The following is a 27,918-nucleotide window of genomic DNA, read 5'->3' on the forward strand; positions in this document are numbered from 1 at the left end:
GTCGTAGTCCAACACTCTACCCACTACACCACACTGGTTGTGTGGTATAGAGGCCTATAAATAAACCAAGGATAACATTTCAACGATCCAATTAAATGAAGTTTGTCCCACAAGCTTGTGCCAGAATGAACTGGATGTCTTTAAGGGCCATCGGACTTTTTATATATTTGAAATGTACTTTTGAAAATAAGCCTACTCAAAGTAACACAAACACATGGAACAAAGTATTAGGTGAAAAAATTACTATCTATAAGGTACATGGATATGTTCAGAAGACCTCTGCTCTCACCCAGCAATGTGTGTGGATTCTTCTTGCAGAGAAAGATTAGCAACAATGCCAGAGTTTTAAGGTCTTTACTTAGAGAATAATGTTAAAAAAATCGTAAATAGCAAGTTATAGCATACAAAAACCAGACAGATTGCTTTGCAGCTAATGTATGAAATTGATACTATAGCAATATGTACAGAGCTCAGGTTGATAAACCATGAGAGGGGAGAAACAGGAGTAGAAATGTTGTAAGTCCTTAGTTCTGTACTCTAAATGGATATTTTGACTTTGACAAACATGCATCTGTTGTATCTTCATCCTTGGTCTTTTCCAAAATGAATGCAGATTTGTTCTCTTTATTCTTTTTGCCACTCTTTTTATGCTGTAAAGTTAAAGAGCTCAGCTGATCATTCATTCTACTTTTTGCATAGTGTTAAAGTACTCAGTACCAATTTCATTTTCTGGGCAAGGTTTACCTTTTGCAAAGTGCATTATGGTACACAGTTCACTGACTGACAAACCCACAGAAATGTGCTAGAATTGCAGCTATGACACCTGAAATTTAAAACGGTCCTGTGGCTGATCTTTTGAAATGGTGACCTATCACAATTTGAGACTGACCTTCCAATTTAAAGTGACATGATTTAAAGCTAGGTCAACACATGCAGAATGAGGTTGTAGAAGACATTGCTCCTCTTAAAAGTTGGAGGATTCAACTTTTAAACATGCCCCTAGGTTAAGAAAAAAATCCAACTCTCTGAAGAAAGAGATTTAGAAGATAATGAATAAAGGTTCAAAGTACAGGTCTGTGCCTGTTGCACTATTTTTTACTAGCGGAGTTTTGAAATGTTGGTGAGCATTAAAAGAACACATAGCATTCTCCATCTGCAGTCTGGAGTGCATCTCATTCAGGTGCATGTGCAAACCAGACCTTAATATATTATGTGGAAACCAGGATTCCACTAACAATTGTTTCTATAGTATCTTGCAAAAGGCACATCTGTATGATGACAATGGAAAAACCAGAGATGTCACAGTTGTAAGTTATGGTCAAGCTGAAGTACTGCATTTGGTTTCGCATCCTTACATGCACAGTCATAGGCATTCTGATGAGACAATCCTATCTGCCAGCAAAATTGGCAAAACATCTGTGGTATTTTACTACCGCAGTTGCTCAAGATCAAGTCTTCGGATTGATCTATGAGAGAGCAGCAGCACCAGCATCCAAAAAAGGAAAGCCTCAATTGTATTTTTCACCAACTGGTAGGCTAAAAGCTATTTGCATTTGAATTTACAAGAAAAATATATATTATCAAAATATTAGATTAGCAGCCAAAAAATAGCTTATTTATTTCATTAAAAAAACTGTTTTTACTGGGTTGGCCACCTAACATAGTGCTGGATGTATCCTGCTCCAAACTCTTCCCATATCTATAGGTTCTGCAATATTATCTGCCTTTATTCTCCATCTGCTTATCATAGGGAGGGGGGCAAGGAGATACTCAGCACTGAAGTTCCACTGCTTGGTTTTAAGAAGATATTCAGTAGATTTTCAAGCTAATAAAGGCTAGATACTTGTTTTCAAAAGTGAAAGCTGATTTTCAAGATAACTAACTCCCTGCCCAATACCAAATTCTGTATTTCACACAACCCTATCTATATTTTTTTTTAAAAAACTTATGCTGCTTATGGATTTCTGCTAGGAATTACACTGAGATTCTTGCTTTGGTTTGCAAGCATGACACTTTGAAAGTATAAGTTGTGCCAGTTCTGTTTTTGGCAACTGCAAGTACACATTCTCCTTTACCTTAGGGATGGTGAAACTGCGGCCTGTGGGCCAAGCTTGGCCTGCCAGAAGGTTCAGTTTGGCCCGCAAGGCCATTTTCCATAAACCACGCTCCTGATGTCAGCTGATGGGCAGGAGTGCAGGGTTCAATTCAATTCTGAGAGGTGCCTTTTGCGTACATCAGCACAACATAAGATCCACTGTCTATGCCCCTTTCTTTCTCCCCTCCTCATTACTACAACCCACCTGTCAATAACATGGCATCATAAGGACATCATGAGACTGTCCCAAAGTTGGCCCGTAGCCAAACAAGTTCTTCATCCCTTTGTGACAAGCTAGCTTTTTTCCAGCACAATCCTATGCATGTCTACTCAGAAGTCAGACCTAGTGAGTTCAATGGGTCTCACATTGAGGTACGCATGTACAATATCGGATAACATCCCTAATCTTCTACATGCCTGTTATACAGAACTATAAATATATATTCTGGTTACTATTGTGTCAGGACTAATCATAGATAGTTACCCTTGTATTTTTCTGGTTCTACCCAAAGAACAGAAAATACGTTAGTTACCTGGAAGAAGGGCACACCACCACTTGTCTGAATACACACACTCGTCTCCAAGTAGGATTTTTCACTTAGCAGGCTCTCATTGGTCTCTCTTATTTCCTCCTCTTCCTCCTCCAAATAAACCTGGAAACAACATTAAGCCTCCTATGTGAGTGAATGCACAGAGATAAACCACATCAAAAAGTTAAATGCACATCTAACGGGAGTACTGTGAGAGCACTCCCCTATAGAGGATTAGTTTGTTCCGCAGTAGGAATGGTGAACCTCAGGCCCGGGGGCCAAATTTCATTGTCCAAGCCTCTCTATCTGGCCCTTGGGATTTTCCCAGGCCACATCTCCTCAGCCACCCCCCTCCCCAGGCCACATCCCTCTACTTTGCACCCTCCTTGAGTGTTTTTGCCTGCTTTGAATGTCTCCTTGAACTCCTTGAACAATGTTCACAATGCCTCTGGCTTGTATGGATGGAGGACAGAGAGGGGTGTGACTGCTGGAAAATTCAGGACAGACAAAGGAAAGTACGTCTTTTAACTATACAGCATATAGCTAAGTGATGGCATTTGCTCTCATAAGAGGCAGAGAGCACCACTAATTTGGATGGCTTTAAAAGAAGATGAGACAAATTTACGGAGGATAAGGTTACCGACGGATACCAGCCACAATGGCTATGTCCTACCTCCATTGTTGGAAGCAGTATCTTTTTGAATACCAGTTGTTGGGAATCGCAGTGGGGAACAGTCAAGTTCTGCTTGAGGGCTAGTTCATTGATTCACCCACTTTTGCCTCTGGCCCTACTTTTTACTGTCATGTCCCGTCCCCCCCACAGGTTACCCAAGAAGGGAATGTGGCTCTCAGATTGAAAAATGTTCTCCAATGATGCTCAGTAGTATCTACTTACTAACTACCAATTTCTCTTCTATATATATACTTGATATCCTTCCATTATGAATGACACTTTTGGGGAAGCATCAAAGTAGACCTCTGTTCTCCCCCTCTAGTTTCCACAAATACCTCATCCAAGATGTCTTCAGTAGCTTTCAGTGTGGCTGTGAGCTCCATCTGCTTTTGCCTTAGTCTTTCAAGCAAGAGATCACGAGGTTCTGTTTTCACAACAGTCACTGGGTAACGGTAATCTTTCCTTTTTGGAGTGGCTCCTTTGGGAGAAAAATCAGTTTAAGTGACACTTAAACCATATCACTGAACCCTACCACCACCACCCTACCAGTTTTTGATGTCTGTGTGGCTCATTCTTCCCCTCCAAATACCTGTTGGGATATCCACTTTAAGTTCCTCTCTCAGGAAGCCATTAATTCGAGTTAACCCATCCTCTGTTTCTTCCAGGAGCACTTCTTTCTGCTTCAGGAGCACATTCTCATCATTTTGCATTTTGTCAAGGAGCCTCTTCAGGGTAACCTCTTCAGTATCTTTCTGTCTATCAAGATGGTCTGTCACTTCAGCAACCAATGTGCTGCAATTGTCATCTAGATTCTGAAAGCAAAATGGAAGTCTTAAGAAACCAAAACAGGTAAACTTTGTTTTGTTCATGTGGTTCCTACTAACCAACGTAAGACTAGAAATTTTCACAGCCTCCATTATTTTTGGAAGATTTATTATTGTTTATAACTATTGGACGTGAAGGAGATAGACCCTATGGGGATAGGAAAAGCATGAACCGAGTCCTGCCTAATGACGTCAAGCAGGCACCTTCACTGTATTCTTTTTGGTGCCTGCTTTTGCCTTTTTGTTTAAGTAAACCTATCCAGACACAAAGGTGTTGATGTATTTTAATCTCTATTTAGTTTACTGATGTTTAAATTGTTTTTAATGTTTTTAGGAATTATGGTTTTTGTAAACTGCTTAAGAGGTTGTTTTTACAATCAAGCGGTATATAAATTTTGTTACACTAAATAAATCTGAACATTTGTATTTCTGTCAATTGTAGCTGAGCTCTTAGAAGTGTGTTCAGCTTCCTCTGTATAGAGATGGGCAACTTCCCTGATCAAATACTCAATTTGGAATAGGCCCAGTCTTTCCAACTGTTTTTGCATACTCAGCATAATTTCATGTGAATGGCAAAGAGGGAGAAAAACAGGGAGAAAGTTGGTGACAGAGAGAAAAAAGGATGCTGTGACCACCACAGCCCTTGCCCACCCAACACAAAATTCCCAAGGACATGCAGCCCTCAACAGAAAAAGATTCTCCATCCTTGGTCTAAAGCAGTGGTTCTTAACCTTTTCTGGGTCATGGACTCCTCTGAGAATCTGATGAAGCTATGGGCCCCCTCCCCAGAAAAATGCACATAAACTCATATGCACAAAATTTTGTATACAATTTATTGCTCTGGAAACTGATCTTTTTGTGCCTGGCTCATGGACTCCTTGAAGCCCATTCATGGACAAGTTAAGAATCCCTGGTCTAAAGAGTTACTTTTAGGAAGCCTACGTGTCACCAGGCTATAAGATTCTAAGTTGGTCCCAGGCTATGGTCTGAAAGTACATGAGTCTACCGCCTTGCTGAAGCTAAGCAGGTCTGGGTCTGGTCAGTGCCTGGATGCTGCCTTGGGTTTCTATAGTGAAAGAAAGGTGGGGCATAAATGTATTAAATAAATTACTTTGTAGATCCTTTGTAAGTGATCCTTTCTGCTGCTGAGGAAGGCTCTCTGTTGATCAGCAATGCAGACCATCTTCGTAGCTGCAATTTCACTCCAGTTACTTGTTTCTTGGCACACATTTTTCAGACGGCTGTCCAGGTCCTCACAGTGACCAGCTGATTCCAACAGTATCTTAATATTTTTGTTGCTGGATTGACTGATCTCTTGGGAAAAATCATCCAGCGGCAGAGTCAGTCTGCTGTGCTGGGAAGTTGTACAGCTGAGAAGGCCGGTAGCTTGCCTGTATGAATAGATAGAACAGTTAGTATGTAGCTCAGCAGTAGCCCCTACGCTATCACCAGTTTCCAGCCACATGTTGACATAGTGAATTAATTTTGGGAGAGTTCTGCATAACAACACCTTAGAGGTTCAAATATGTCTTCATGGTAGTAGGGATGCTTGAGTGATTTGGTGGGTCCATGTTCTGAAGTGAACTCACTTGATCTGCGGCTCCCATACCAATGCGTGTACTGGAACATGATTCACTTTGTTATCTGCACCCATAACAAAGTAGTCCAGGGTCTGCCTTTTAAATTCCTCTCCCCCCTTTTAAATCAAGTGTTAGCTGCTTGGAGCAAATCAAAAGCACAACAGCTGTTGAGTGCCTTGGAAATAGGGCTAAGAATGGCCTGAGAACCCAACGATGCCTGCCACCATGTTTTTTCTGTACAAAATCCCTGAGAGAGATGGGACATCATCATGTCCCTTTGCTCCTGGAGTTCCAGTGACATTTTTGGTCCCACTTGCAAGGTGCTCCATTGCTGCTGCTGCACTTTTTCTTTGGTCCATACAGCTACAAGAAAAAAATTAAATGACAGGCCTCAGACCCCCTTGGAAAAGGGTAAAGTTAATTTAAAAAAATGTATAGCCTTCATTTCTACATGTTAACACAAAACATACAATAAAATTAAAGTAACTTTACCAGCCTCAGCTGACTACAATGAGTTCTTTTCTGTAAAATTTAAAGTACATTTTTAAGAAAAATAATTTTGTGCAGATTAAAAAAAATGCAAGCAGGACTGCATGGAGTCTTTAGAGGCCACATGTGAAATTGATATGAATTTAAGTTTAGACCATTCTGTCCATCCTTGTGTGTAGAATAACCTCAGCTCATAAGGATAGAAGGTGGACTGGAAATTAAGATTATCTTTAAGGGTAGTTGATTATAGCAGAAGAGCCAATCTTATCAGAAGCTTTATTTAATTCAATTCATTTATACCCCACTTTTTCCCCCAGCAGGCACACAGCAGAGTTTACAAACAACAAAATCTCTTCAATGTTATATATTATTAAATATATACCTTTACACATCTCTCACTTCTGAAACAGATACATCAGCATTGGTGATACCAACATACTACCCAAAAGCCAACAGGGAAGAGCCTCATGACATGAGGTAGAGTGCTATTGCCTGCTCCTAAAACTATTGCATTAGTAGAGGAGACAACTGGAGCAGAGTCCCCTGCTCCATCTTATAAAAGAAGAGCAGATGTGGGTAACCTTTGCCCCTTCAGATATTGCTGAACTACAACTCCCACCAACCCCAGGAAGCATGGCCAATGGCCAGAGATGATGGGGACTGTAGTTCAGCAACATTTGGTCAAAAGTTCCTCACATTTACTCTAAAGCATCTTCGGCTCAGGCCATATAAAAAGGTCAGTACTAAGTCAACATCATGTCAGGGAGAGGAACTATCATCTTCTAACAGCTTATTAGGTATTCTCAGAAGTATGCCAACAACTGTTCAACTCAACAGCATTTCTCTTCTCTGTCAAAAGTCAGTTTTAGGTAAATAAGAATGCTGTCTGAGTGCACTCCATTTTTGTTTTCTTTGAGTAAGTCCCCACCGCCGGGGGATTACTGTTTTACGCAAACCTATTAAAAAATTATGGCCTGCTACTTCCTTTTATGCTACTGCAAGGATATTGTATGAAAGGGTAAATGGCAAGGTTAGAACATCTTGTGGATTAAAAAGGTGCATTAAGATGTTCTCAATTTGACTGTATTAAGCACTGTGAACTACCTGGGTCCAAATATAGGGTGTATCCATTGCCCCGAGCGAGGTAAAAGTGTGAAACCTGGTGTACTAATTTTTGCTTTGATATCAACATTCCAGGATTGGGTCCGAATGAGGGACATCTGTTCAATACAATGAATTTCTGGTCCATAACCATAAAAATAAGTCAGCCACCAACATTGTTCAGAAAACTAATTTATACCATTCCAATCGTAGTTTGGAAGCAGTACTGACTTAAGCTTTATTTATGTGCCACTCATTACTAAGTTCATAAAAACAAATACAACAAATAGATGCAAGACCAAAAACAAATGTACAATAAATAAATTAGGTATGACTAGATGTTGTATTCAAGCATGCTTGAGCTTTGAGATTTTTAGAATTAGACTGTACACTTAACAGGCCTCTACTTCTGAACTATTCGCTAGGGAACACTTTGTTGGCAGGCTGGCTACAAGCCTATAAACCTGAGACACGCTCCACACCAATATGGCCTATATATTTTTTAAATGGCTTCCGTTTGGTTCACTTTGCAAGGAGGCTGCTTGAGTCCTGATGGAAAAAATAGCTGAAAGAGTTAAGGTTGTCATCTCACCTGAAAGGATTGTTGCCAGTCAACAGCACAGGACATAGCCTTTGGCAATCCAATCAACGCAATCCCAAAAGCAATTGTAAAAGTTTGGCACTCAGGAGTTCAAATCTTATCAAGCTAGCTAAAAAGTGAATGCCACCACCTGTCTTCACAAAAGAAAAGTCTATTACCCCGACCATACAATTCATAATATGTATGAAATTAAGGAAGGACACCTGCCTGATCCAATCAGTGTTGTACTTGTTATGGAAATATGCAGATTAATTCAGCGGTCTGAGCTGTGTGTGCCAGTTTGCGTATTTACCTAAGTAGCAGGCTTTTACCCTGCATTTAAGATCACTAAGACTTAAGACTTAGTAAAATTAAATCAACTCATTTGAAATGTGGTGTTGGAGGAGAGCTTTAAAGATACTATGGACCGCGAAAAAGACAAATAATTGGGTGTTAGAACAAATTAAACCAGAACTATCACCAGAAGCTAAAATGATGAAACTGAGGTTACCATACTTTGGACACATCATGAGAAGACATGGTTCACTAGAAAAGACAATAATGCTGGGAAAAACAGAAGGGAGTAGAAAAAGAGGAAGGCCAAACAAGAGATGGATTGAGTCTATAAAGGAAGCCACAGACCTGAACTTACAAGATCTGAATAGGGTGGTTCACGACAGATGCTCTTGGAGGTCACTGATTCATAGGATCGCCACAAGTCGTAATCGACTTGAAAGCACATAACAAAAATTAATTTATACTGAGAGCTAGTGTGGTGTAGTGGTTAGAGTGTTGGACTATGACCTGGGAGACCAAGGTTCGAATGCCCACACAGCCATGAAGCTCATCTGGTGACCTTGGACCAGTCACTGCCTCTCAGCTTCAGAGGAAGGCAATGGTAAACCACCTCTGAATACTGCTTACCATGAAAACCCGATTCACAGGTTCGCTATAAGTCAGTATCGACTTGAAGACAGTCCATTTCCATTTCACTTTATTTATAGAAATACATAGTAGATAGGAAAGGCATACCTAGTTCTAACTACGTTGGAGGCACAATACCCAGACTTGGGCATTGACCTCATGGCTCAGGAGAGAGAACAAAAACAGATGTCTCCTCTCTCCTTGGACTGTTCAAGAAGAAGACAAAGGAAAGAGGGGCAGATAAGCTTCCCTGAGCATATCAGTTTACAACGGAAGGAATTTAGGTAGAGAACAGCACAGGTAAAGGTAGGCAAGCCTAGCCAGCTGGAGGACCCTAACTATCTTCCTTCTGGAATACAAACAAAAAGCCAAACAGGAGTTGCTCTTGCACCACTTCCAACAGTACTCTCCTTTGAGGCATTTGTCCAGCAAGCTTTAAAAACTGGACACCTAGAGCCATTCTGGGTTCTGGGCTCTGGTTGACCAGTTCCACTATGAAATCATCTGCTGAATCACTATGCTGGGTTCCAATTACCCGGTTCCACTCTGCTGAACATCACTCTACCTGAAATCACCTGCTGCATCACTTAGCCAGTCAGAACCCAGAGGTCTGACTCCTTTCCTTTTCCTTCACTATCTCTGGACCCCTGGCTTGATGAAACTGAGGTCCCTCTTTGCTGAAGCTGCTTCAAAAGCCCTTTTCAGGGCTCCACTACTTGTCCTCCTTTCCCTTAGATCTTTCCTAGCCAAAGCAGAGATCCAGGAAAACATTTCAGGACCTGCCTGCTGCATTTGCTGTTTCCTTTCCTGACCCAGGAGTTTCCATGTGGTCCAGTTCTACTTCCAGATTGCCCAACAGGACTGGGGAAGGTATATCTTGCTCTCTATCCTGTCTTCTGGAGGTCCTTTCCCTACAAATTGTAGCCTCTACATCTGTTCCACATCTACCTATCTTTGTCTCTGTGTGTGACTGTTTCAGAGGCCATACTCTGGTCCTCCCTGCCCTGCTGCACATGACTGAGGCCTAGGCTGCAAAGTGAGCCCCACAGAGAGAAAGGGCAGGCTAGTCTGCCTTCCTCAGTTGTGCTGAACTCAACCCCCACATCTCCTCTTATGCCTTGGGTGCTTGCTTCTTTATGCGTGCGTATATGTTGAGTGTGTTTAGTTAATTCCCTCACACATATTTTTACTGAGCCATCCCCATTGATGCTAATGGATGTGTATTATTCCTGAGCTATTCCCATTGAGGTGTTAAGTGTGTATATTTTGCTTGTGTGTAAACTAACCCCACATTTAAGACCTGTGTTAGTGTAAGTTACTGGGTAACTCTGCCACGATGCACTATTGCCAGTGTCTAAAGATGCTAATTCACAAGACTCCAAGAGTGTGCGATTGTGAAACCATGTCTACAGAGAAGTCTTGCTAACAACTTATGTAAATTACTGCACTGGGTATGTCTACAGAACATTTGACCCTTTCAAATATATTTAAGAAGCAAGCAAATTGAAGAGCTTCCTTACAGAGTTACGTTTTCGTGTGTAGCAGTTATATTCTTCTTCACCCTTCCACCTTTCTCTAGGACTCCACTAAGGTTCTGCTGGGTGTCTTGGTCTAGCAGGCTCACCTGGTTTTGCAGAGAAGCAATGAGTTGGGCACTGGCCTAGAAGAAACAGAGAGTTAAAATACAAATCTTAAAAATGTTAAATAAAGGCACAATATTAAATACCACCTGGGCAGGCCAAATTATTCCCAAGTGCATTTTACGTTGCATTGCAAGACTTTTGTTTTCCTTGCCATGCAACAGCAAATGTCACTCTTATGCTATCTTCTTCCCACCCTGCTCCCGAAGAGACCAACCCAATCACACAATGGCAACTCACAGACTGGGGACAGTGACAATTATGTGCTGCACCCATGACCAACGCACTAGGCTGACCTGCATACACACAAACAAATTCACATGCAAGATACTACAGATAATAGAACATGCATTGAAGTACATTGTTCTCTATTGGTATTCTTCTCCTTTTTGTCAAGCATGTCCCCCTCTTATACACACAAACATCTCTCTCATATGTACACGCAGGAATATACTACCCCTTATCTACCTAGAGAAAAGGGGCAGCCAGTCAGCTCTCAATATGGCTTCACTGCACATTGCTGTGCAGACCACTGACACGGAAGCAGGCTGATATCAATGATGGCTGGCAGGAATTCATATTGAAATTCATGGTGCAGCAGTTAGGACATATTGTGTGACACACCACCCTCATTACAAATGGGGTACCAGGGGTGACAGAGGGTGGTGCACTGAAACATTCTCCAGCTGCAGCATGCACACACAAGTGTTTATTTCTTCAGTGAGCCCTATGTAAATATATAAGTGAGATTCACAAAAAAAAAAACTTTTCACAGTATTCCGGAGCTTCCAAGTGGTCAGATTAAATGAAATAACAGCTATGCTTCCAGTTCACAGTCAGAGATGTTGCTTGTATGGCCCACCCAACAGGAAAGATAGCAAATTAAGGTACATTATGCCCCTCTCCTGCATCTTATGTCATTTAAACGGAGCCAGAAATTGAGAGCTACAACTTGACTTTTTCCACTTCTATGGGATAACAAATGCACAACTTAAAACATTAGCTCAGGGGTCCCAAACTGTGATCTGCAGACCACCTGTAGTCCATGAGCTTCATGCAGGTGGTGCGCAGCATGTCTGTGGATTTGTGACTGAAGATGGGAGACAGCACATCCATCACAATAAATACTCATATTGATTATTTGTATTTTATTGCTTCTTTTATTTCTTATATATTTATTTTATTGTATTATTTTAATTCTATTGAATTCAAATTGTAGCAATAAAATACAGTATCTAAGAAATAAAGGAAGCAATAAAAATAGTTTTATTTATTGCTGCATGGGGCAGAAAAAACATTAAGTATTCCACCAGGACCCTGAGCAATTTTCAAGCGGTTTTTTCTGGGTCGGGGGAGTTGGAGAACCACTGCGTTAGCTTAAAAAGGGATGAAGGGCACCAGAGGTAGCAACCCTCACCAGTCCAACCTAAAGCTGTCCAGCAGTCTGCCTGTCAACCATGATCAATGTGCTGCCTACCTCTGTTTGACTGCACTGAGGACCTACTGCAGAGGTCTTATTCCTTACTGTGCCACAAATAAGTAGAGATACCTTTTTATGTGACAGCTTTGTTAACTCCACCTCTTCCTGTAAGCTCTCATAATCATGCTGAAGTTGAGCCAACATCTGGGAACTGTCTTCCTGTAGTTTACTCAAAGCAAGAGAATGATCTCGGAAGAACACAGTCATTTCCTCCTTATAGGCTGTCATCTATAAATCAGAAAAAGACACCACATGAAGATTCAAAACACACCAATGTTTACTGGGTTTCTAAACTGTCCCAGCTTCTCCCCGTCTCTGTACACATCCTTGATGCATCATCAACTGATAAAGTCAGGACAAGGGCCGTAGCTCAGCGGTAGAGGATCTGCTTTGCATGCAGAAGGTCCTAGGCATCTCCAGGTAAGTCTAGAAGAGAGTCCCGTCTGAAACCCTGGAGAGCTGCTACCAGTCAGACAATACTGAGCTAGATGGACCAGTGGCCTAACTTGGTATAAGGCAGCTTCCTATGTTTCTATGACACATGACATTTCACCACCTTTTGTAGATTTTTTTCTTTCACATTAACTTGTTTGCACACACTTGAGTACAATAGTTTTGGCACATGGAAGAAGCTGTTCAAAAATTACCTTTTCGGCAAGGGATGAATATTTATTTAAATTATCCTGGAGCTGAGAGTTCATATTCAGCACAAGCTTCAACACAGGTGATAGACTACTTAATGCTCGGTCTAGCCCAGATGTATGCTCTTCCTAGAACCATGAATAGATGATAGGGTATCAGACACTTCTACTTTTAAAAGAAAACATTCAAGTCTAGACAGAAAACCAATGGTGGACAGTGCAAAATGAAACATTACAGCTCAAAACAAGCAATGGTTTCTCATTGACAAGGAGTTAAGGAGGCCTAGCTACTCAAAAGATTTAAGGCCAGGGAATTTGTATCCTTGCCTGTAGACATTTGCTCTTACATTGCAATCCAGTGGAATGGTCCATTAGTTCCCAGAATGTACAGTAAGGTTGGCAGCTGGTAGTTCTCAGGCCACGTTTAGCTCAAGGAAGACCACTGGCAGGCCCATTGACCCAAGTACCTCAATTGTCTACTGCCAAGCAGAGGAGGCAAGTCATCTGAGGTAGGTCAATTTCTAAGTTCCTCCATTTGTATTCTGTTATAACTCAGAAGCTTTTGTCTCCAGTAGCCAACTACATTCTTTCCTAACTTCTTCCCTCATGCCACTGTGCCAAGGAACTGGGAAAGGGTGAGAAGAGTGTCCTTTCACCACATTAATGAAGCTAGGCAAGCATCAAGTTTAGCTGTCAGTAACTGGTGTCTACCTGCCATCTCATTTGCAGACTGCATAGCTCCTCCTGCACCAGGTACGAGTGCAATTATCAGTTACATTTCACACAGATTCGTGTTACAAGAAATCAGGTTATTCTATTGAAACATTACTTAGTAATTTTACTACCAACAGCACTTATACTTACTATTAGTTTCTGCAGCTCATTTCTATTTTCAGATGTCAGAAACTCCTGATTCAGTATCTTTTCAAAAGCTAGAGAAACTTCAGTGGAAACCATCTGCTTCAGAGAGCTAAATGCTGTATCTATAGCTGATGCAGTAACTCCAAAGGCTGAAGAGCTGGCAGATAGAAGATCACCTACCAAGAGAAAGATGGATGTAATAGTTTAACTGAACCACTTCTTACCAGAAGACAAGGAAGTCTCACCAATCATTTCAGGAACATGTCTGACTCCAAATTCAGTTTTTGGGGAGGAAGGTCTTTTGGATTATTGCTGCACACAAATGTGAATAGAGGCACTTACCAACGGAGAAAGTGCAAGAGTCTAGCATTTGTTGCTGTTTCCAATAATTCTCATTAACAGAGTTCTTCATTTCACTGAAGAGAGCACTCATGTGATCTGCAAATGTCTTTTGGGCTTCTGCATTATGCTGTTCAACTGCTTTTTTACGATCTAGTTTTGAATGCAGCCCTGACACGTCTGTGGTAGTTTCTTTGACCGTACTAAGTAGCTAAGACAGAAAGATATTGTCAGTCTTCAGTTAGCATCACTTTGATTACAAAAATCACAAATCAACAGTTCAGCGAGTCATATTAAACCACCAGATTCAATAAATATTAATTCTTGGGGCCAATTCACGTGTTATTCATATGTAAGTTATTGATGTGGAGGAGGGCTTCACTGCTGATTCTACCACAACTGCACAAGTGAACTAACCTTAACTCTGATATTACCATACTGAGCATAGATGCCTGAGAAGGAAAACACACATACGAACAGCAGCTCAGACATTGGGGTTCCGTGCAGTTATGACCCCTGCACAATTGTGTTCTCGACAGCATGAAACCGCTGGGTTTGAACAGCTCAGCATTTGGATGTCAGGGACACAGCCAGCAGTAAAGTCACACTACTTTTTTTTTTTACACGCATGCCCTACACATGAGCAACACATGAAAATGCTCGTGTTGCAACTAGAAGTGGCCCAAACTACATGGAGCTGCTGGGTTCTGGAAGTGAAAGTAGTGAAGTACTGTTGAGCTCAGATAGCTTGCTGAGACAGACAAGGCTCTGTCCATTTCCTAGTAATGTTAAAGCTTGATTCTAAGGAAAAGCTGTGCCTTCTTGCTTCTGGGTATGGTGCTAAAACATGGTGGTCACATAAAAAGCAGCCAACACAAAAGATCCTCCAAATAAATTAAGCCAGAGACTGAAGGGGAGAAGCTTCATTCACTATGTCTATGTATAGATTCTATGTGCAAGGTTCAAGTTACTTCTGTGAGAAGAAAGCAAAACTGAGAGGGTAACTCTCCCTGGCTTAACCTAAAAGGCTCTACAAGCCTTGCCTGCACAAGTAGACAACATGCATCATCTCCTCATAGGATTCCCTCTTCCCTCCATGTCAGAAGCAGACAATTCACCCCCACTTCTATCCCAAATCAAGAATAGTTCATATTTATGGGCTGATATCAACTTCAAAATGTTGAGAGCAACTTAAAAACTTACACAGCTCAGACAGTGTAAGTTAGAATCAGGCATTGTAATCATATTAATCAACCGTGCTTTGGAAAAAAATCTAGGGAGTGAATTGTTTAACCTTAGTAGCAGTGCCATGAAGTTTTTCTTCTGTGTTCTCCAAAGATGATGCTACATACTCTTCTTCAGCAAGAAGAACCTTGGTTGTTTCCAAGTGCTTCTGAGTTGCTTCCAGTTCTTTTTCCCTGACCTGTAGGTCTGTTTTGCACTTCTCCATTTCACTTTTATGTACTGTGAATAACTCAGTTACCTGGATTAAGATGAATCCAAAACAGTCAAAATACACTTGAAAGAAGTATTAAAGTCTGTTACAGCAGGAGTGAGGAACCTTTTTGGTCCAGCAGGCCGGATATTTATCTTCCCTCACCCTGTGGGCCAACTTTGACAGGTGGACGGGACAAAGTTGGCCTATGCGGATGTGGGGGAGATAGTGACCAAGTGGGATTGAACTTGGCATGCATCAGATGACGGGCAGTGAGTTCAAGGCTGCTTTCTGCAGGATTTACATATGCCAGCCAGCTCCCCACGGGGAACTAGCTTGTGTACCCGAACCAAGCAAGACTGAACTGAATCCTGTTTTCTAGCCACAGAACTGACCTGCCCCACACCTGATAACACATATGACATTAGGTGTGGGGTAGGTGGGCATGGTTTAGGGAAAACGGCCTGGCAGACCCAAACTGACCTGTGGGCCAGAGGTTTCCCATCTCTGCATTAGAGTCAAATCAAGAGCACTAGCTTGACTAGGAAGTCAAGTTTTTCAAGTTGTGGGATGAGACACAAGTTACTAGAAGTGACTGATAATTTAAGGAAGAGATGCCAAATGGTTTTGTTTTTAAACACAAAAGGCTTCTATCAAGCATAAACTTGTCTCATAACAAGTGAAAACATATTGAATCTTCAGAAACATAGTCTTCAGCTCAGTGAATCAAATTGCAGCAACATTGTAAATAGAGTTTACAAGTCTACTCTGCTGAAGTAATTTGGAGGCAGAAGCTCAATTACAGCAATAGACTGCTTTGCACACAACACTGAACTGTAGAGCTACATGGATGAATCTCTGTGAGCCCAAGCAATACAACTGGGAGGACTTCTGCAAAATTTAGTTTTGCTTTCAAAGAATTTCAGTTTACTGCTATGTGCAGACCAGGAATCCCAGCTTAAAACAATGGCTGAACAAGCCGGCTTCGCGACCCTTGGTGTCAAGTTGGCTTGTTTAGCAACTTACAATTGCTTGTTTTAAACCAGGGTTCCCAATTTGGATGCAAAGCTAAGCAAAGATTCTTTGAAACTCAAAGTAATCTTGACAGAAATGTACAGACATATGGAAGGAGCAGAGGGGTAGGAAGTGTGCCATGGTTTACTGTAAGGGAGAGGAACTATCAGACCACAAGCTGAATGTGGCCCACGGGGCTCCATGTCTGGCTTTCTTTGCCCTGCCCTCACTGCAATTAGGATTGGAAAAAAGCCACCTACTGTAGCCAATGGAAGGCTCTTTTTCAAGCAGAGTTGTAGCACAGGGACATGGGCCTATTTTCGGAGGGGATGTGTGTCACAGCTGGGAATGAAGATGTCAACTCTCACCTCCCCAGCTATAATCCCACATTGCCAAAAACGCTCCCTCTGCCACAATGAAACTTGAAAGAAGGTTTTTCCCAAGCCTAATTGTTGTGAGGGACATCTTCCTGGAAAGGAAGGGTAAATCAGCAATATCATCCCCCTTTGGCAATTGGTCCTGAAAAAAACAAAAACACTTTTCCCAAGCCTAATTGCTCAGGAGGGGTAGTAGAAGAGGAATGGGTATGTGCCTGCACATGCATTTACTGTATGGGTAGGATCTAAGAAAGTAGTTCTGCCAGTGCAAGGATTTCCATGTATGCAAATGAACTTCCCCTCCTCTCCCCATGCACTCTCTGTTGTTCAGGCTCATAGATGCTCACTCTCAAGATGCCTTATTTTCATTTAGGAAGTCTGAGGCTAAAGGTTTTAGTGGACCCTGCCTGGTCCTTCCAGTAGGAGGCATCATCCCTGTGAGGATTATCATCCATTACTTCAGGTAAACGGAAATACATTACGCCTTCCTTTTCCTTCCTAAAAGCAGCCCTGTAGGCTAAGAACTGGCCAAGTTCACTTACTCTTTTCAGTTCTTCCTCCATTGCTCCAATTTTCTCAATATATTCTGCAATTTGTTCCTCCTGAACTGTCAACTTCCCATTAAGAGAGCTACATTGAAAAAAATCACATATGGTGAACACTGAACAGGTTAATTCTTGTCATGCACAATTAGACATTTCTAAGAACAAGGCAAGAGACATATTTGGCTATTCTGTTTACACAGTATTATGATTCTGAATTTCACGTATCACTCGTTATTGATATAGATTTCTGATTCAGATATAGGAGTGAAATTATACAAGTGGTCTCTTAACTTATACTACAGACATTGTAATGTATAGATACGAGTGTGGTATTTATTTACTTATGCCAGATTTTCCATATAAGAATGTTGCCTAGGCAGAATATTAGACACAGACAAGTAGAACCTGCAACAAAATGTTGCAGATATACCATGCCCTCACTGATGCTACAAATTGTAAAGTTTTCAAGAAGGCAAATTTAAACTTCCCTCATCTTGTTTTCCTTTTCCAAATGAAACTCAACTTTCTGTAGCCCTTGAAGGCCACTGAGCATGCTCAGTGTTACTTTGTCCTTTGGGGGACTTTTTTTTTAGGCATTTTGTTTTTCTGCATACCTCAGGTTTCCCCTGAGCATGCTGGTGCCTTACTTCTGTTTCTCAATGGTCCTGTTGCAGCTCTAATCCTGTTGGCACTCACCCACCTAAATTGGCTATTAGAGGACATAGGTGCGACCTGCAACAAAATATTACAGTGTTTCTTCGCCTCCTAACATGAGTCTTGTTCAGGGTTCCAGCCAGCCAGCCATACCCTCCTCCAGAATATTCCAGTCCCTTCCCCAGCTTTCTATTTTCCTTTTCTAATCAACACTTGATATTTCTTGGCTACTGAACATCCCCTGTACTGACTGGGCTGGCTTTGGAGTTTTACTGGGGGGAAAAACTTTTTTAAAAGATTTATTGTCCTTCTATTAACATTGGAATTCTTATTATGTTGAAATTCCTCTTGGTTTTTGGAACCAATCCTGTTATCACTCACCAACTGAGTTCACTATTAAAGGGAGTGAGGATGATGTCATGGTGACCCAATGCTGCCAAGCTTTACAGACAGCAAAGTACTCACTCATAGTTTTCCAGAGAAATGTAGACACCATTTTTCTCTCGTGCAGCAGTAAGGTCTCGTTTTAAGCGTTCAATCTCTTCTGTATATTCCTGTTAAACATGAATACAGTGTTGGTATGTATCCTCCAAGATGACTTTTCTCTGCAAACCCCACATCTCAAGAGACCGTGCATTGCAACTAATTGAAATAGATACGTGATGCAATGCAGCAGGCAAGATGTAAAGATAATTTACACTTAATGAAGGCATACTGAACCTTAATGAGCGCCCGTTTTGTGAGCTTCTGGTTCACTTCAGGTTTATTCATGATATTCTTTGCCCTGTGGGCATATTCAAGAGTACTCAGAGTTTCCTATTGTATACAAGATATAAGAGACAGGTAAGTATTTTCTGTTCAGCAACAGTATCTCTGTATGTACATGCACACACACATGTACACCCAACAGTCAGTCTAGAAGAGAACAGTTGAATTTCTGCTGAATTTCTATATAGTTAAGTAGCACTTATCAGTGATCTGCAGTGCATCCTGTCACCTTTAATCAGCCCCACCGTTACCAATATCTAATGGTGTAACTCAATTAAAAGAAATCTTGACGAATCATTGGAGTTTTAATTTGATGAAATCTGCATGTTTCTTTCAGACTAAAAACTATGTATTTTAAATAATGGTATACTTTGTTTTTAGACAAAAAAGACACATCACAGCAAGGACCATCTCAGAAGATGAAATAAATAAATAAATAAACATAAAATAAATAAACAAGGAGACATAGCACTTTAAAGATTAACAACTTTTATTATTAAGTTAATAAATAATAGTCTTATTTATTACATAGCTTTAAGGGTCCACATGACTCTGTTGGTTTGCTAATACCGCTTTATTATTTTCTAATACAATGCCAGGCTTCTGTGGTTTTTTAAAAAGTATTTCTACTTTTCTATACACATAAATGTAAACCTCAAAGTGTCACACTGTAGCTTGCTTGGCCACAGACAGATGGCGCTGCAAACTATAGCATGATGACTTGGCCTCCCATAGTGGAGAGTGAATGAGCAAGTGGGTGGAGAGCTGGAGTTTGAATGGGCAGCAGCAGCAGGCAGCAGCAGCCTGGCTGGAACCCACCACAGAGTGACAGGCTGGGGCAACTCCTCAGCAAGGATTTTGCTTTGCTGCTGCCGCCACCTCCATCACCTATGTCACTGAGAAGGCCTGGGGGATAGAGGGTGTCTTGGAGACCGGGGGGAGGAGGTGCCTTTGGAGTTGGCATGTAAAGCACGCAGGGGCAGAAAAGATTTAAGTCTGCTATTCAACTGAAACAGCTTTTTAGTTGATCAAAAGGTTTTAAAACAATTAATATAACTTTTTTTAATCAACTAAACACTGCAGCTTTCTGCACCCTATCTCTTATTATCCTCAGCAATCTATAAGTTTTCAGCCTGTCTTACATACAATGCTACAGGAAGGCTTAGATAGAATTTCCAGCATGTCCTATCTTGCAATATACACAAAGTTTCCATGGAATAGATTAGGAGTCCACTGATCAAGTCTTGGAGGGCTATCCAATCACTAGAATTAACTTTGAATCCAGGGTCTTTTCAGTCAATAAAATAGTTTGAAGGCAAGCACCTTACCTCAAGATTGATCGATGCTGGAGAAACTGTAGCAATTATAGACGTTTTCGTACGTCCTCCAAGGGAGTCCTGCAGGATTCTAGTAAGCTTAGATTCTCTGTAGGGAATATGTGGGGTTCTTTCTACAAGTGCAGTAATGACTCTTCCCAAAGTCAACAGGGACTGGTTGATATTTCCAGCTTCACGAGCTCTTTTGTCAACTGCTCCGGAACGACCAATGTTCTCACTTCCTGCCAAATCAACCTACAAAACAAAGCCTTCTCTGGATCAATAAAGTATTATAATCACAGTCCCATTTGAAAGTAAAGTCTCACCAAATAAGCCAGCACAAAAAGGCAGTGTGGTCTACTTTTCCAGAGGCGCCAGCCAAACTTATCCAGTGTTACATGCCTGCTTGCTCATCTCTTAACACATATTTTAACCAGCATGAGATAACTGATCACTTCAGATATCCGGTAAGAATTTTTGCAGTTGTCAAAGAAGCACTGTGTACACACACCTTTTTTGTTACTCCCATGCATAATCTCTACCTGTGCAATCCCATGTATGGGCACTTACCAAGTTTAGCTTCCCAATTTTAACAAGCTCTTCGCCATCTGTTGTTGTTTCTTTCATGTGTAGCGTAACAGAGAACACTGAATGGGAGCGACTGCAAATGAAATTAAGAGTTTCAGATAAATATTCCAGTGACCATTAAAAAACAACACAGGACCGTATTGACTTTCATCAAACCAACTCAAAGTGGGAGCTAAATGGGCCAATTTTACAGAAAGATTTTTTTTTCAAGCTTAGCGTAGAGTCTCTATTTTTAGTTCACTACTGTTCCTTTGGAAAGGTCAAGTAAGGAAAATTTCACTATCAACTCAATTTGATTTTTTTTAGCTTTGTGATCTAGAACAAGCACAAAGCTGGAAAACAATTTAGTATTGGGTGAAAAATAGGCTGATTTAATATTGGCTCACATATAATGGCTGTGACCCATCCAAACATAGCGTGGAGGACAGAAACAAGGCTTGCACTCACATGATCCCTTCTCCTCCTCCCCAGCAGTTACTTCCTGGTTGAGTTACTTCTTGGTTCAAGCAACCAGTTTGTGTTGCATCCAAACCAACAAGATATTGCTTGAATTTGCCCTCCAAACCAGGATTGGAAATCAGCTTCATATCAGTTACTTCCTGGACCAGGTAAAACCATGACACTCCAAGCATGTAAGGGCAGCTAGTGAACACAACGCTTGTTCCCAGTCTTCCCAGCTATAGAAAATGCTTCTGTGAACTGACCCAATGAAATTTTCAAGGGTGTTCTTATAAATTACCAAAGTTCTAGCTAGCCAAGAACACTCTGATGTGGTTAACAAGCTGGATCCACAATTTCACTTGCCCCTCTTGTTGTGGCAAGAAAGGAGCAAGGCTCTTGTGAGCAAGGTGAGCTCAAAGCTTTCTCAACACCTGGACCTAGAGAGGAGAGACTGAAGCCTGGGATTTGCTTTGGCTCTGTGCTTGCTGGGCACAAGCTTGCTGGAAAAGCGGCTCACTGACTTGCTGTGCCCCTGGTGCCCGTAACATATGGAGATACAGAAAACTTTCACCTGCCTCTGACTCTGAATTGTTGGGGGCAGAGGCTTGTTTTCTCCCAGCTGCCCCCACTCCAGGCTGATAGCATGGAGCTGGAGAGGGAAACAGGAGATTTCCCCGCCTGGCTGCATAGTGCATTTCAGAGACACGGCATGGGGTCAGGAACTAGATCTTTCCCCTTGTGTGTGGTGAGGGAGCGGTGTTCCTGGCAATAAGAAATGTTGGCCTCTGGCAACAGACTTGCTTTTGATCATCTAAGTAAGCCAATAACAGCAGGAGAGGACAGTTATAGCACTGCATTTGCCAAGTACAGCACCTTCTCTTTCCTCAAAGTTGCTTTAAACTGATTTAGCCTCGTTTCTCATTGCATGTATGACTGTAGGATGTATCCTGTGTTAATGGCTCTGGTGCCACCTACTGGCTCCCTGCCTCCAGTGTATTCTCCCATGTAAAGACGTCAGGAAGTATCTTGCGTTGATAGTTCTGGTGCCACCTACTGGCTTCCCACTTCCACTGCAGTCTTCCATATAAGTAGGCAGAAGATAGTTCCTTAAGGCACCAGGCATAGGATCTAGAAGAGGGAGCATGCAGGTCCAGAGAAGAACTGGATCCAGAGGCAACTAGAGCCTGCCTTCCCAATAGCCCAAACTGGGTGGTGTGAATGCTCCCTAGCAGCAGACTCTCACTGATCCAGATTGGATTTGTGTGGGTGATTCAACTCTTACTGTCAACATATTTCCAATGCAATTTTCAAAGAAGGGAGTTTAGAAGGAGCTTCTTCTTATATTTCCGTGTAAGAGAATATGTAGACCTATAGCCCCTCTTGTACAGAGATGACTTGGCCGCTGTTCTCTGCACTTTGGTAACCTCAAGACTGGATTATTGCCATGTGTTTTACATGGGGCTGCCCCTGAAGACAATTCAGAAACTTCAACTGCTCCAAAATGCAACAGTCAGATTACTGGCTAGGGTTCCATTTAGAACTCACATAATCCCCTTTTTAAAAGAGTTGCACTGGTTGCCAGATTAATGGTTTTATTCATTTTTATAATTGTTTATTATATTGTTGTAACCCACCCTGCACCCTTATGGTGAAGGGCAGGTTAATCTTATCAATAAATAACCTCCACAGGTGGGGGTAACTGGAGCAATGCCTTTAATGATGTCTGCAGCAGACGGAGTTCATAATCTAAAACATCTGGCACCAACTTGAGGAAGGCTTGCCTGAGAGCACAATTGGATGCAAACTTAAATGGATGAGGTATTTTTCTTGTTTTATTTACCAGTACCATGAAAGAATCAGATGCCTCTCGTGGGGAGGGGGAGATAGGGAGAGAGATGTTTCTTACCTAGAGTACTGGTTCAGGTAAGTAGCTGCAGTGGTTCTTTTTGCTGCTCCCCTTTCTAGAATTTGATACACTTCATCCTTGTTGTGTACAGTTATCTCTTCCAAACCCTTGATTATTACACCCCTCTGACAAAACAGAATGTTAGGTTACAAACGCAATGCAAAATCCAACAGCCCTTCAGAAGAAGCCAGATCAGATATTTATTTTTACCTTGTTACGTGGATCATCAAACATTTGCAACCTTTCCCCAACGTCTGGAGATGGATTCAAAAGATCAAAGAGCTCCTCATTGTAGATTTCCAACAAAGACACTTTCACAGAAAATTCTGTGCCGCTTTCTGCAAGCTTTTCAAATATTTGATGCAGTGTACGAGGAATTATACCAGCTAGTGGATCCTATAGAGTGTAGAAGCATAGCATGCTAGTATTAACTGGCTTTCTTTATAGAATTAAGGAATTTTACTTTAGAATGCTAGCTTGACAAGTACGAGCATACACCTTTAAAATACAAGTGCTCCTAATAATATCCATTGCATATGGTATTCTGCTGGAGGCACTGAAAATACACTTAGACTGCAATCCTAAGCATAATTTCCAGGGAGTAAGACCCATTCCTACCAAACAGACATGCATCACATTTCGCTTTGGAATTCATAATGCATGTTTTACCTCTTCCCATGTGTATTCTTCATTAGGTGATCTCTCCCCTTCCATAGTGAAGGTCTTTCCTGTACCAGTTTGACCATAGCTGCACAAAGGAATGCGGAATGTTAATTTCATGACTATATATATTTGGAATTAAAAGAAAAATAAATATGATACTCACGCAAACACGGTACAGTTATAACCCATAAGAACTTCATCCAAAATGGGGCACACAACACTCCGGTACACATCGATTTGTTTAGCCTGAGCTCCAAAAACCTGCAGTGTTAGATACAAGGCATCATTGCTACACTTTTATGATTCTTGAAACAGGAACTCTCCAATTTGCCACACAATTTCATCTGGATTACAATGATCTTCTCATCCAGCTACAGATCCTCATCTCCCAGTCTGTGTTCATGCGATTCACACTTGCTTTTCCTAAGAATAGTGGTAGAAGACCCTATTGCTTTCCAATGGAGGGGAACTTGTGCAGTAGAGCAGAGCCAGTGTGGTTTAGCAGTTAGAGTGTAGGACGAAAACGTGGGATACCAGGATTCATATCTCCAGTCAGCCAAGAAGCTTACTGGGTAACCTTGCGCCAGTTACTGTGTCACTATTTCTCAGCCTTACTTACTTCACAGGGTATTGAGAGGATAATACTTGAATGAGGGAGAGGCACATATACAACCTCGAGTTCCTTAGAGGACAGGTGGGATTGAAATGTAAAAATAAAGAAATGCTTGTTTTATTTATTTATTAACGATTGTTTCAAAAGACATTGATGGTGAACACCCATAATTTGGGAAGGATTTTGGCCATTCAAAAGTTTCCACGGTAACGAATATTCTGGAGAATATGATTTTTCTTCCCTAAAAGAATGCCAGAGAAATCTTGTATTCAAGCATGAGCCTAGTAGCCATAGGTACCAATAATGCAGGCTTGCAAGCATACCAGTGAAGGAGGATCAAGTTGCTCCTTTCTTCCTGTTAGCCCTCTTGGTTCCCATGCTAGCCATGGGGGAAGGAAAGGTTTTTTGTCCACAACCAGCATGCTGGCAGAGGGGAGATGAAGGGAGCCGTCCCTCCTGCCCCAGCCCAGGGGCTAGCAAAAAAAGTTGTAGGATTGGAATTTTTAGGGCTTTTACAAGGCTTTGCTAGGGACCTATCATCTCTTCCTATTTTCTGAAATAAATGCTGGTTGTCTATGAACTTTTCATGTTTTATGTGCAACTTAAATACGGCTGATCAGATAGCTACCCACTACATGACAAGAGACTTGCAATTCCCACCTATCTCTCAATTCTTCCCAGTATAAAAGGTTGGTTAAAAAATATCACTACCAAAAAATAGTTTGCAAGTTATGTGCAATTTGCAAAGCTAGTTTATTTTATATTATTCCACTTTGTGCCATGACAAGAAAAGCTGCACTTTACCAGGTCAGTCAGGGGATGCATTCAGATGTAATGCTAGCATATGGTTTAGTGTTTTGTGAATGAATCGCAGGCTCATGTGCTTCCCACCTTCTCCTCTTCTGGTGCAACCGTGCTGAAGACTGGAAGCTTTTGCTTCCATTTTTAACTAAATGCAGTTTATGAACACGTCTGAACCATGGTTAGTCTTAATGTTTTAAGGAAAGAAACCAACTTCAAACTGAAATGTATGATCCTGGCTTGTTTCCCTAAACCACAGTTAATATTAACCACAGTGTCATAATTAAAAAATGGAGGCATAAGCTTATAATAGCCTTTTCATGGCCTTACCAGAAGAGGAGAGGGAATGGGGAACACATAAGGCCCAGGCATGCAACGTAGAACCATAGTTCAACATTACGTCCAAACCAGATCTATTTGTCCATCCAACCTAGTATTGTCTTTTCAGACTGGCAATGACTCTTCAGGGCCTGGGGCAGAGGTCTGTCCCAGCACCTGTACCTGATCCTTTTATCTGGAGATGTCAGGGACTGAACTTGAACCCTTCTGCATGCAAAACATTTGCCCTACTTCTGAGCTATGATTCCTCTCCTGAATGATCAAAAATGATAAGCTAATAAATTAGTAATACTTACCATGTCAAATGTATAAGTCTTCCTTGATGTTTTATCCATCATCCCTCCAGTGCGAACTGAAACTTCTTTTCTTCCACATTCACATTCCACCACAGAATAGGAGTTTGCTTTGCGCTCAATTGCATTGAAGGGCCTTTAAAAACAGTGAAAGAGTTGATCTCTAATTTCAAATGACAGTCTAGTTACAAGCAAACACAAGACAGACAAGTCTACAGAAACTGGATATGCTCTATGTTGGAATATGTGGTTCAACTCCAATTTGTGGGTTGAGGTTGCATGGGGTTAAAAAGGATAGCTAGAGAGGAGACCTCCTGATTGCTAGGCTAATACCTATCCTTTGATCTCCTGCTGTTTCTCCCTTCCTGCTAGACTGATATGCATAGGATGTTAACCACATCTCCTTCCTCCTTCTTTCTTCTTTCTCTTGAGAGGGAGAGCAAACATCTTCTCTTTGTCTCTCCCTCTCCTCCAGCATGAAGGCAAACACTAGGCTTAGTGTTTGCATCTCCAACTTAACTAGTTAGCTAGATGTAGAACTCTTTCCTATCAAGTATGTACTTCCAAAATAAAGTAGTTACTTCTTATTTTAAAGCTTAAAGTCTCTGTCTGATTAATACAAGGAAGGTGTAATCTTTAGAAAAGATTCAAACACAGAGATTCTCTGTAGAAACACAGGAAAGAAGCAAAGTAAGAAAAACACCAACAAACATACAAAAATGTAATTCTCCATCTTTGGAGATGGCAGGTGTTGCCACTACTCACCATATGCTCAGAGGCACATGTTACCCAATTCTTCCAAGCTACACAGGCCAACCCAAATTGTGTTTGCATTTTCACAAATTTGTAGGGAAGTACAATATCTCAGAGAGGAGGTCAGGTCTCCTGCTCCCCTGGTGCCTTCAATATAGCTGCCCAATTTCCCTGCTTTTTAAAGTTTGATAGAAATATCTGTGGGCTATAGGTACATTCTTAAACCGCAAGAGTTTTTGCCTATTAGTGAATTAGAAATATAGATTAAAAGCCAAAAGGAGAAAAATATACAAGGCATTTATTTATTTATTTGAAATGAAATTTCATTTTTATTTATTGAAAAAGCATCATTATCATTATATCATTATTATTATTTCACCCGCCCTTCACACGGAAGTCCCAGGGCAGTTTGCAGCAATTTTAAAATACAACAATAAAAACAATTAAAAACAAACTAAAATCACAAAATAGGGTGGGTCCTAAAAATGTACATCTCAGGTGTCAAAGGAAAAATGAAAGAGATGACAATTCCCAAGATCCTCCATTGCCTTGTAAGAAGTACAAAATAAGAGCAGGGCAACTGGAACTGCCCGTATAAAATTATCTATAAGGATCACAAATTGTCCTTTGTCTACAGGAACCAGATGGGGGCTTCCCAATATAACAGCCCATACAGGGTAGAGCCCCACCACCAAAAAAATCACCATATCAACATTTGCATACAAACAAAGTTTGTATACACTTATTCCTCCCATACAGAGAAGAAGTTCTTAAAGGAAGGATAGGGAACCTGATCTGGCCAGAGGACAAGATCCTCAGTCCCTACCACCCCTTGTGGGCTAAATTTGACAGGTGGGTAGAGCAGTTCTGCAGAGGCATTGATCCTGCAAGGCAGCACTCAGGCAGGAAGGAGAGCCACAGTACTAGGAATACCTTCTCTGGGGAAGGCGCAGTGGAGGAGTCTTAGCCTTTTCATCAGTTTTCCTGCCTGCCTCTTCTTCCTGCCTGAAGTCCTGCCCCCTGACAACCCCAAATCACAGCCAGCATGGCCAATAGTCAGGAATTATGGGAATTGTAGCCCAGCAACATCTGGGGACCGAAAGGTTGGGAAAGGCTGATTTAGAGCTTTAGAAGTAAACACTGGTCCAAGATTGGGAAAGACATCTTCTTTGTTTCTTCCCTCACCATCAATTTTCCTTTGTGGCAGACCCCGCCCAGTGGTCGCTTACCTGCATCTGACCACCACTTGGATGTTCTTGCCCTTCTCATCCTTCTTGCCACCGCCACTCACAGAGGTCATGGTCAGGCCGCCACCGACAAGGCTCCGAATTGGGCAGAGCGAAGCTACGAAGGGAGGCGGTCGTCCGAGTCTCGCTTTAGTCTTAACGGCCGTCCCGCAATGCAGGCACGGCGGCCACGAGCGAGCTCACCAGGAGCGCTTGACAGAAGCGCCCGCAGACTTCACGTATCAACGAAGGGAGCCCGAAGCTCAGCCTCACCGACCTCCAAGGATCGCAGAAGAAGAGGCGCCGGCTCTTGAAGGGAAGCACGTCGGGTACTTGCTCTTAACCCACTCTCTGAAAAAGACGCGCGCCTAAAGCGCAGCTGCCTCTGCTGTCGCCAACTTTGAACAACTCGCTCCTCTTCGTCTCAGC

At 41.6% G+C, this 27,918-nt stretch overlaps 1 protein-coding gene across 1 annotated transcript; it reads right to left on the minus strand.

Annotated features, from left to right (window-relative positions):
* Nucleotides 1-338: 338 nt before the first annotated feature.
* On the minus strand, nt 339-27,915 carry KIF11 (kinesin family member 11). Its single transcript, XM_061635538.1, has 22 exons — nt 27,493-27,915; nt 25,514-25,646; nt 23,628-23,725; nt 23,471-23,549; nt 23,012-23,197; nt 22,802-22,926; nt 20,437-20,527; nt 19,879-20,121; nt 18,503-18,598; nt 18,248-18,336; nt 17,126-17,213; nt 15,052-15,240; nt 13,761-13,968; nt 13,422-13,594; nt 12,564-12,686; nt 11,986-12,144; nt 10,317-10,456; nt 5,234-5,513; nt 3,888-4,110; nt 3,634-3,776; nt 2,629-2,748; nt 339-650 (listed from the first exon to the last, which is right to left on the minus strand). The coding sequence occupies exons 1-22, from the start codon at nt 27,561-27,563 to the stop codon at nt 525-527; spliced, it is 3,183 nt and encodes a 1,060-aa protein (XP_061491522.1). The 5' UTR covers nt 27,564-27,915; the 3' UTR covers nt 339-524.
* Between the last annotated feature and the right edge of the window lie 3 nt (nt 27,916-27,918).

Source organism: Rhineura floridana, chromosome 7, assembly GCF_030035675.1.
Source record: "Rhineura floridana isolate rRhiFlo1 chromosome 7, rRhiFlo1.hap2, whole genome shotgun sequence".
Taxonomy (NCBI): Eukaryota; Metazoa; Chordata; class Lepidosauria; order Squamata; family Rhineuridae; genus Rhineura; species Rhineura floridana.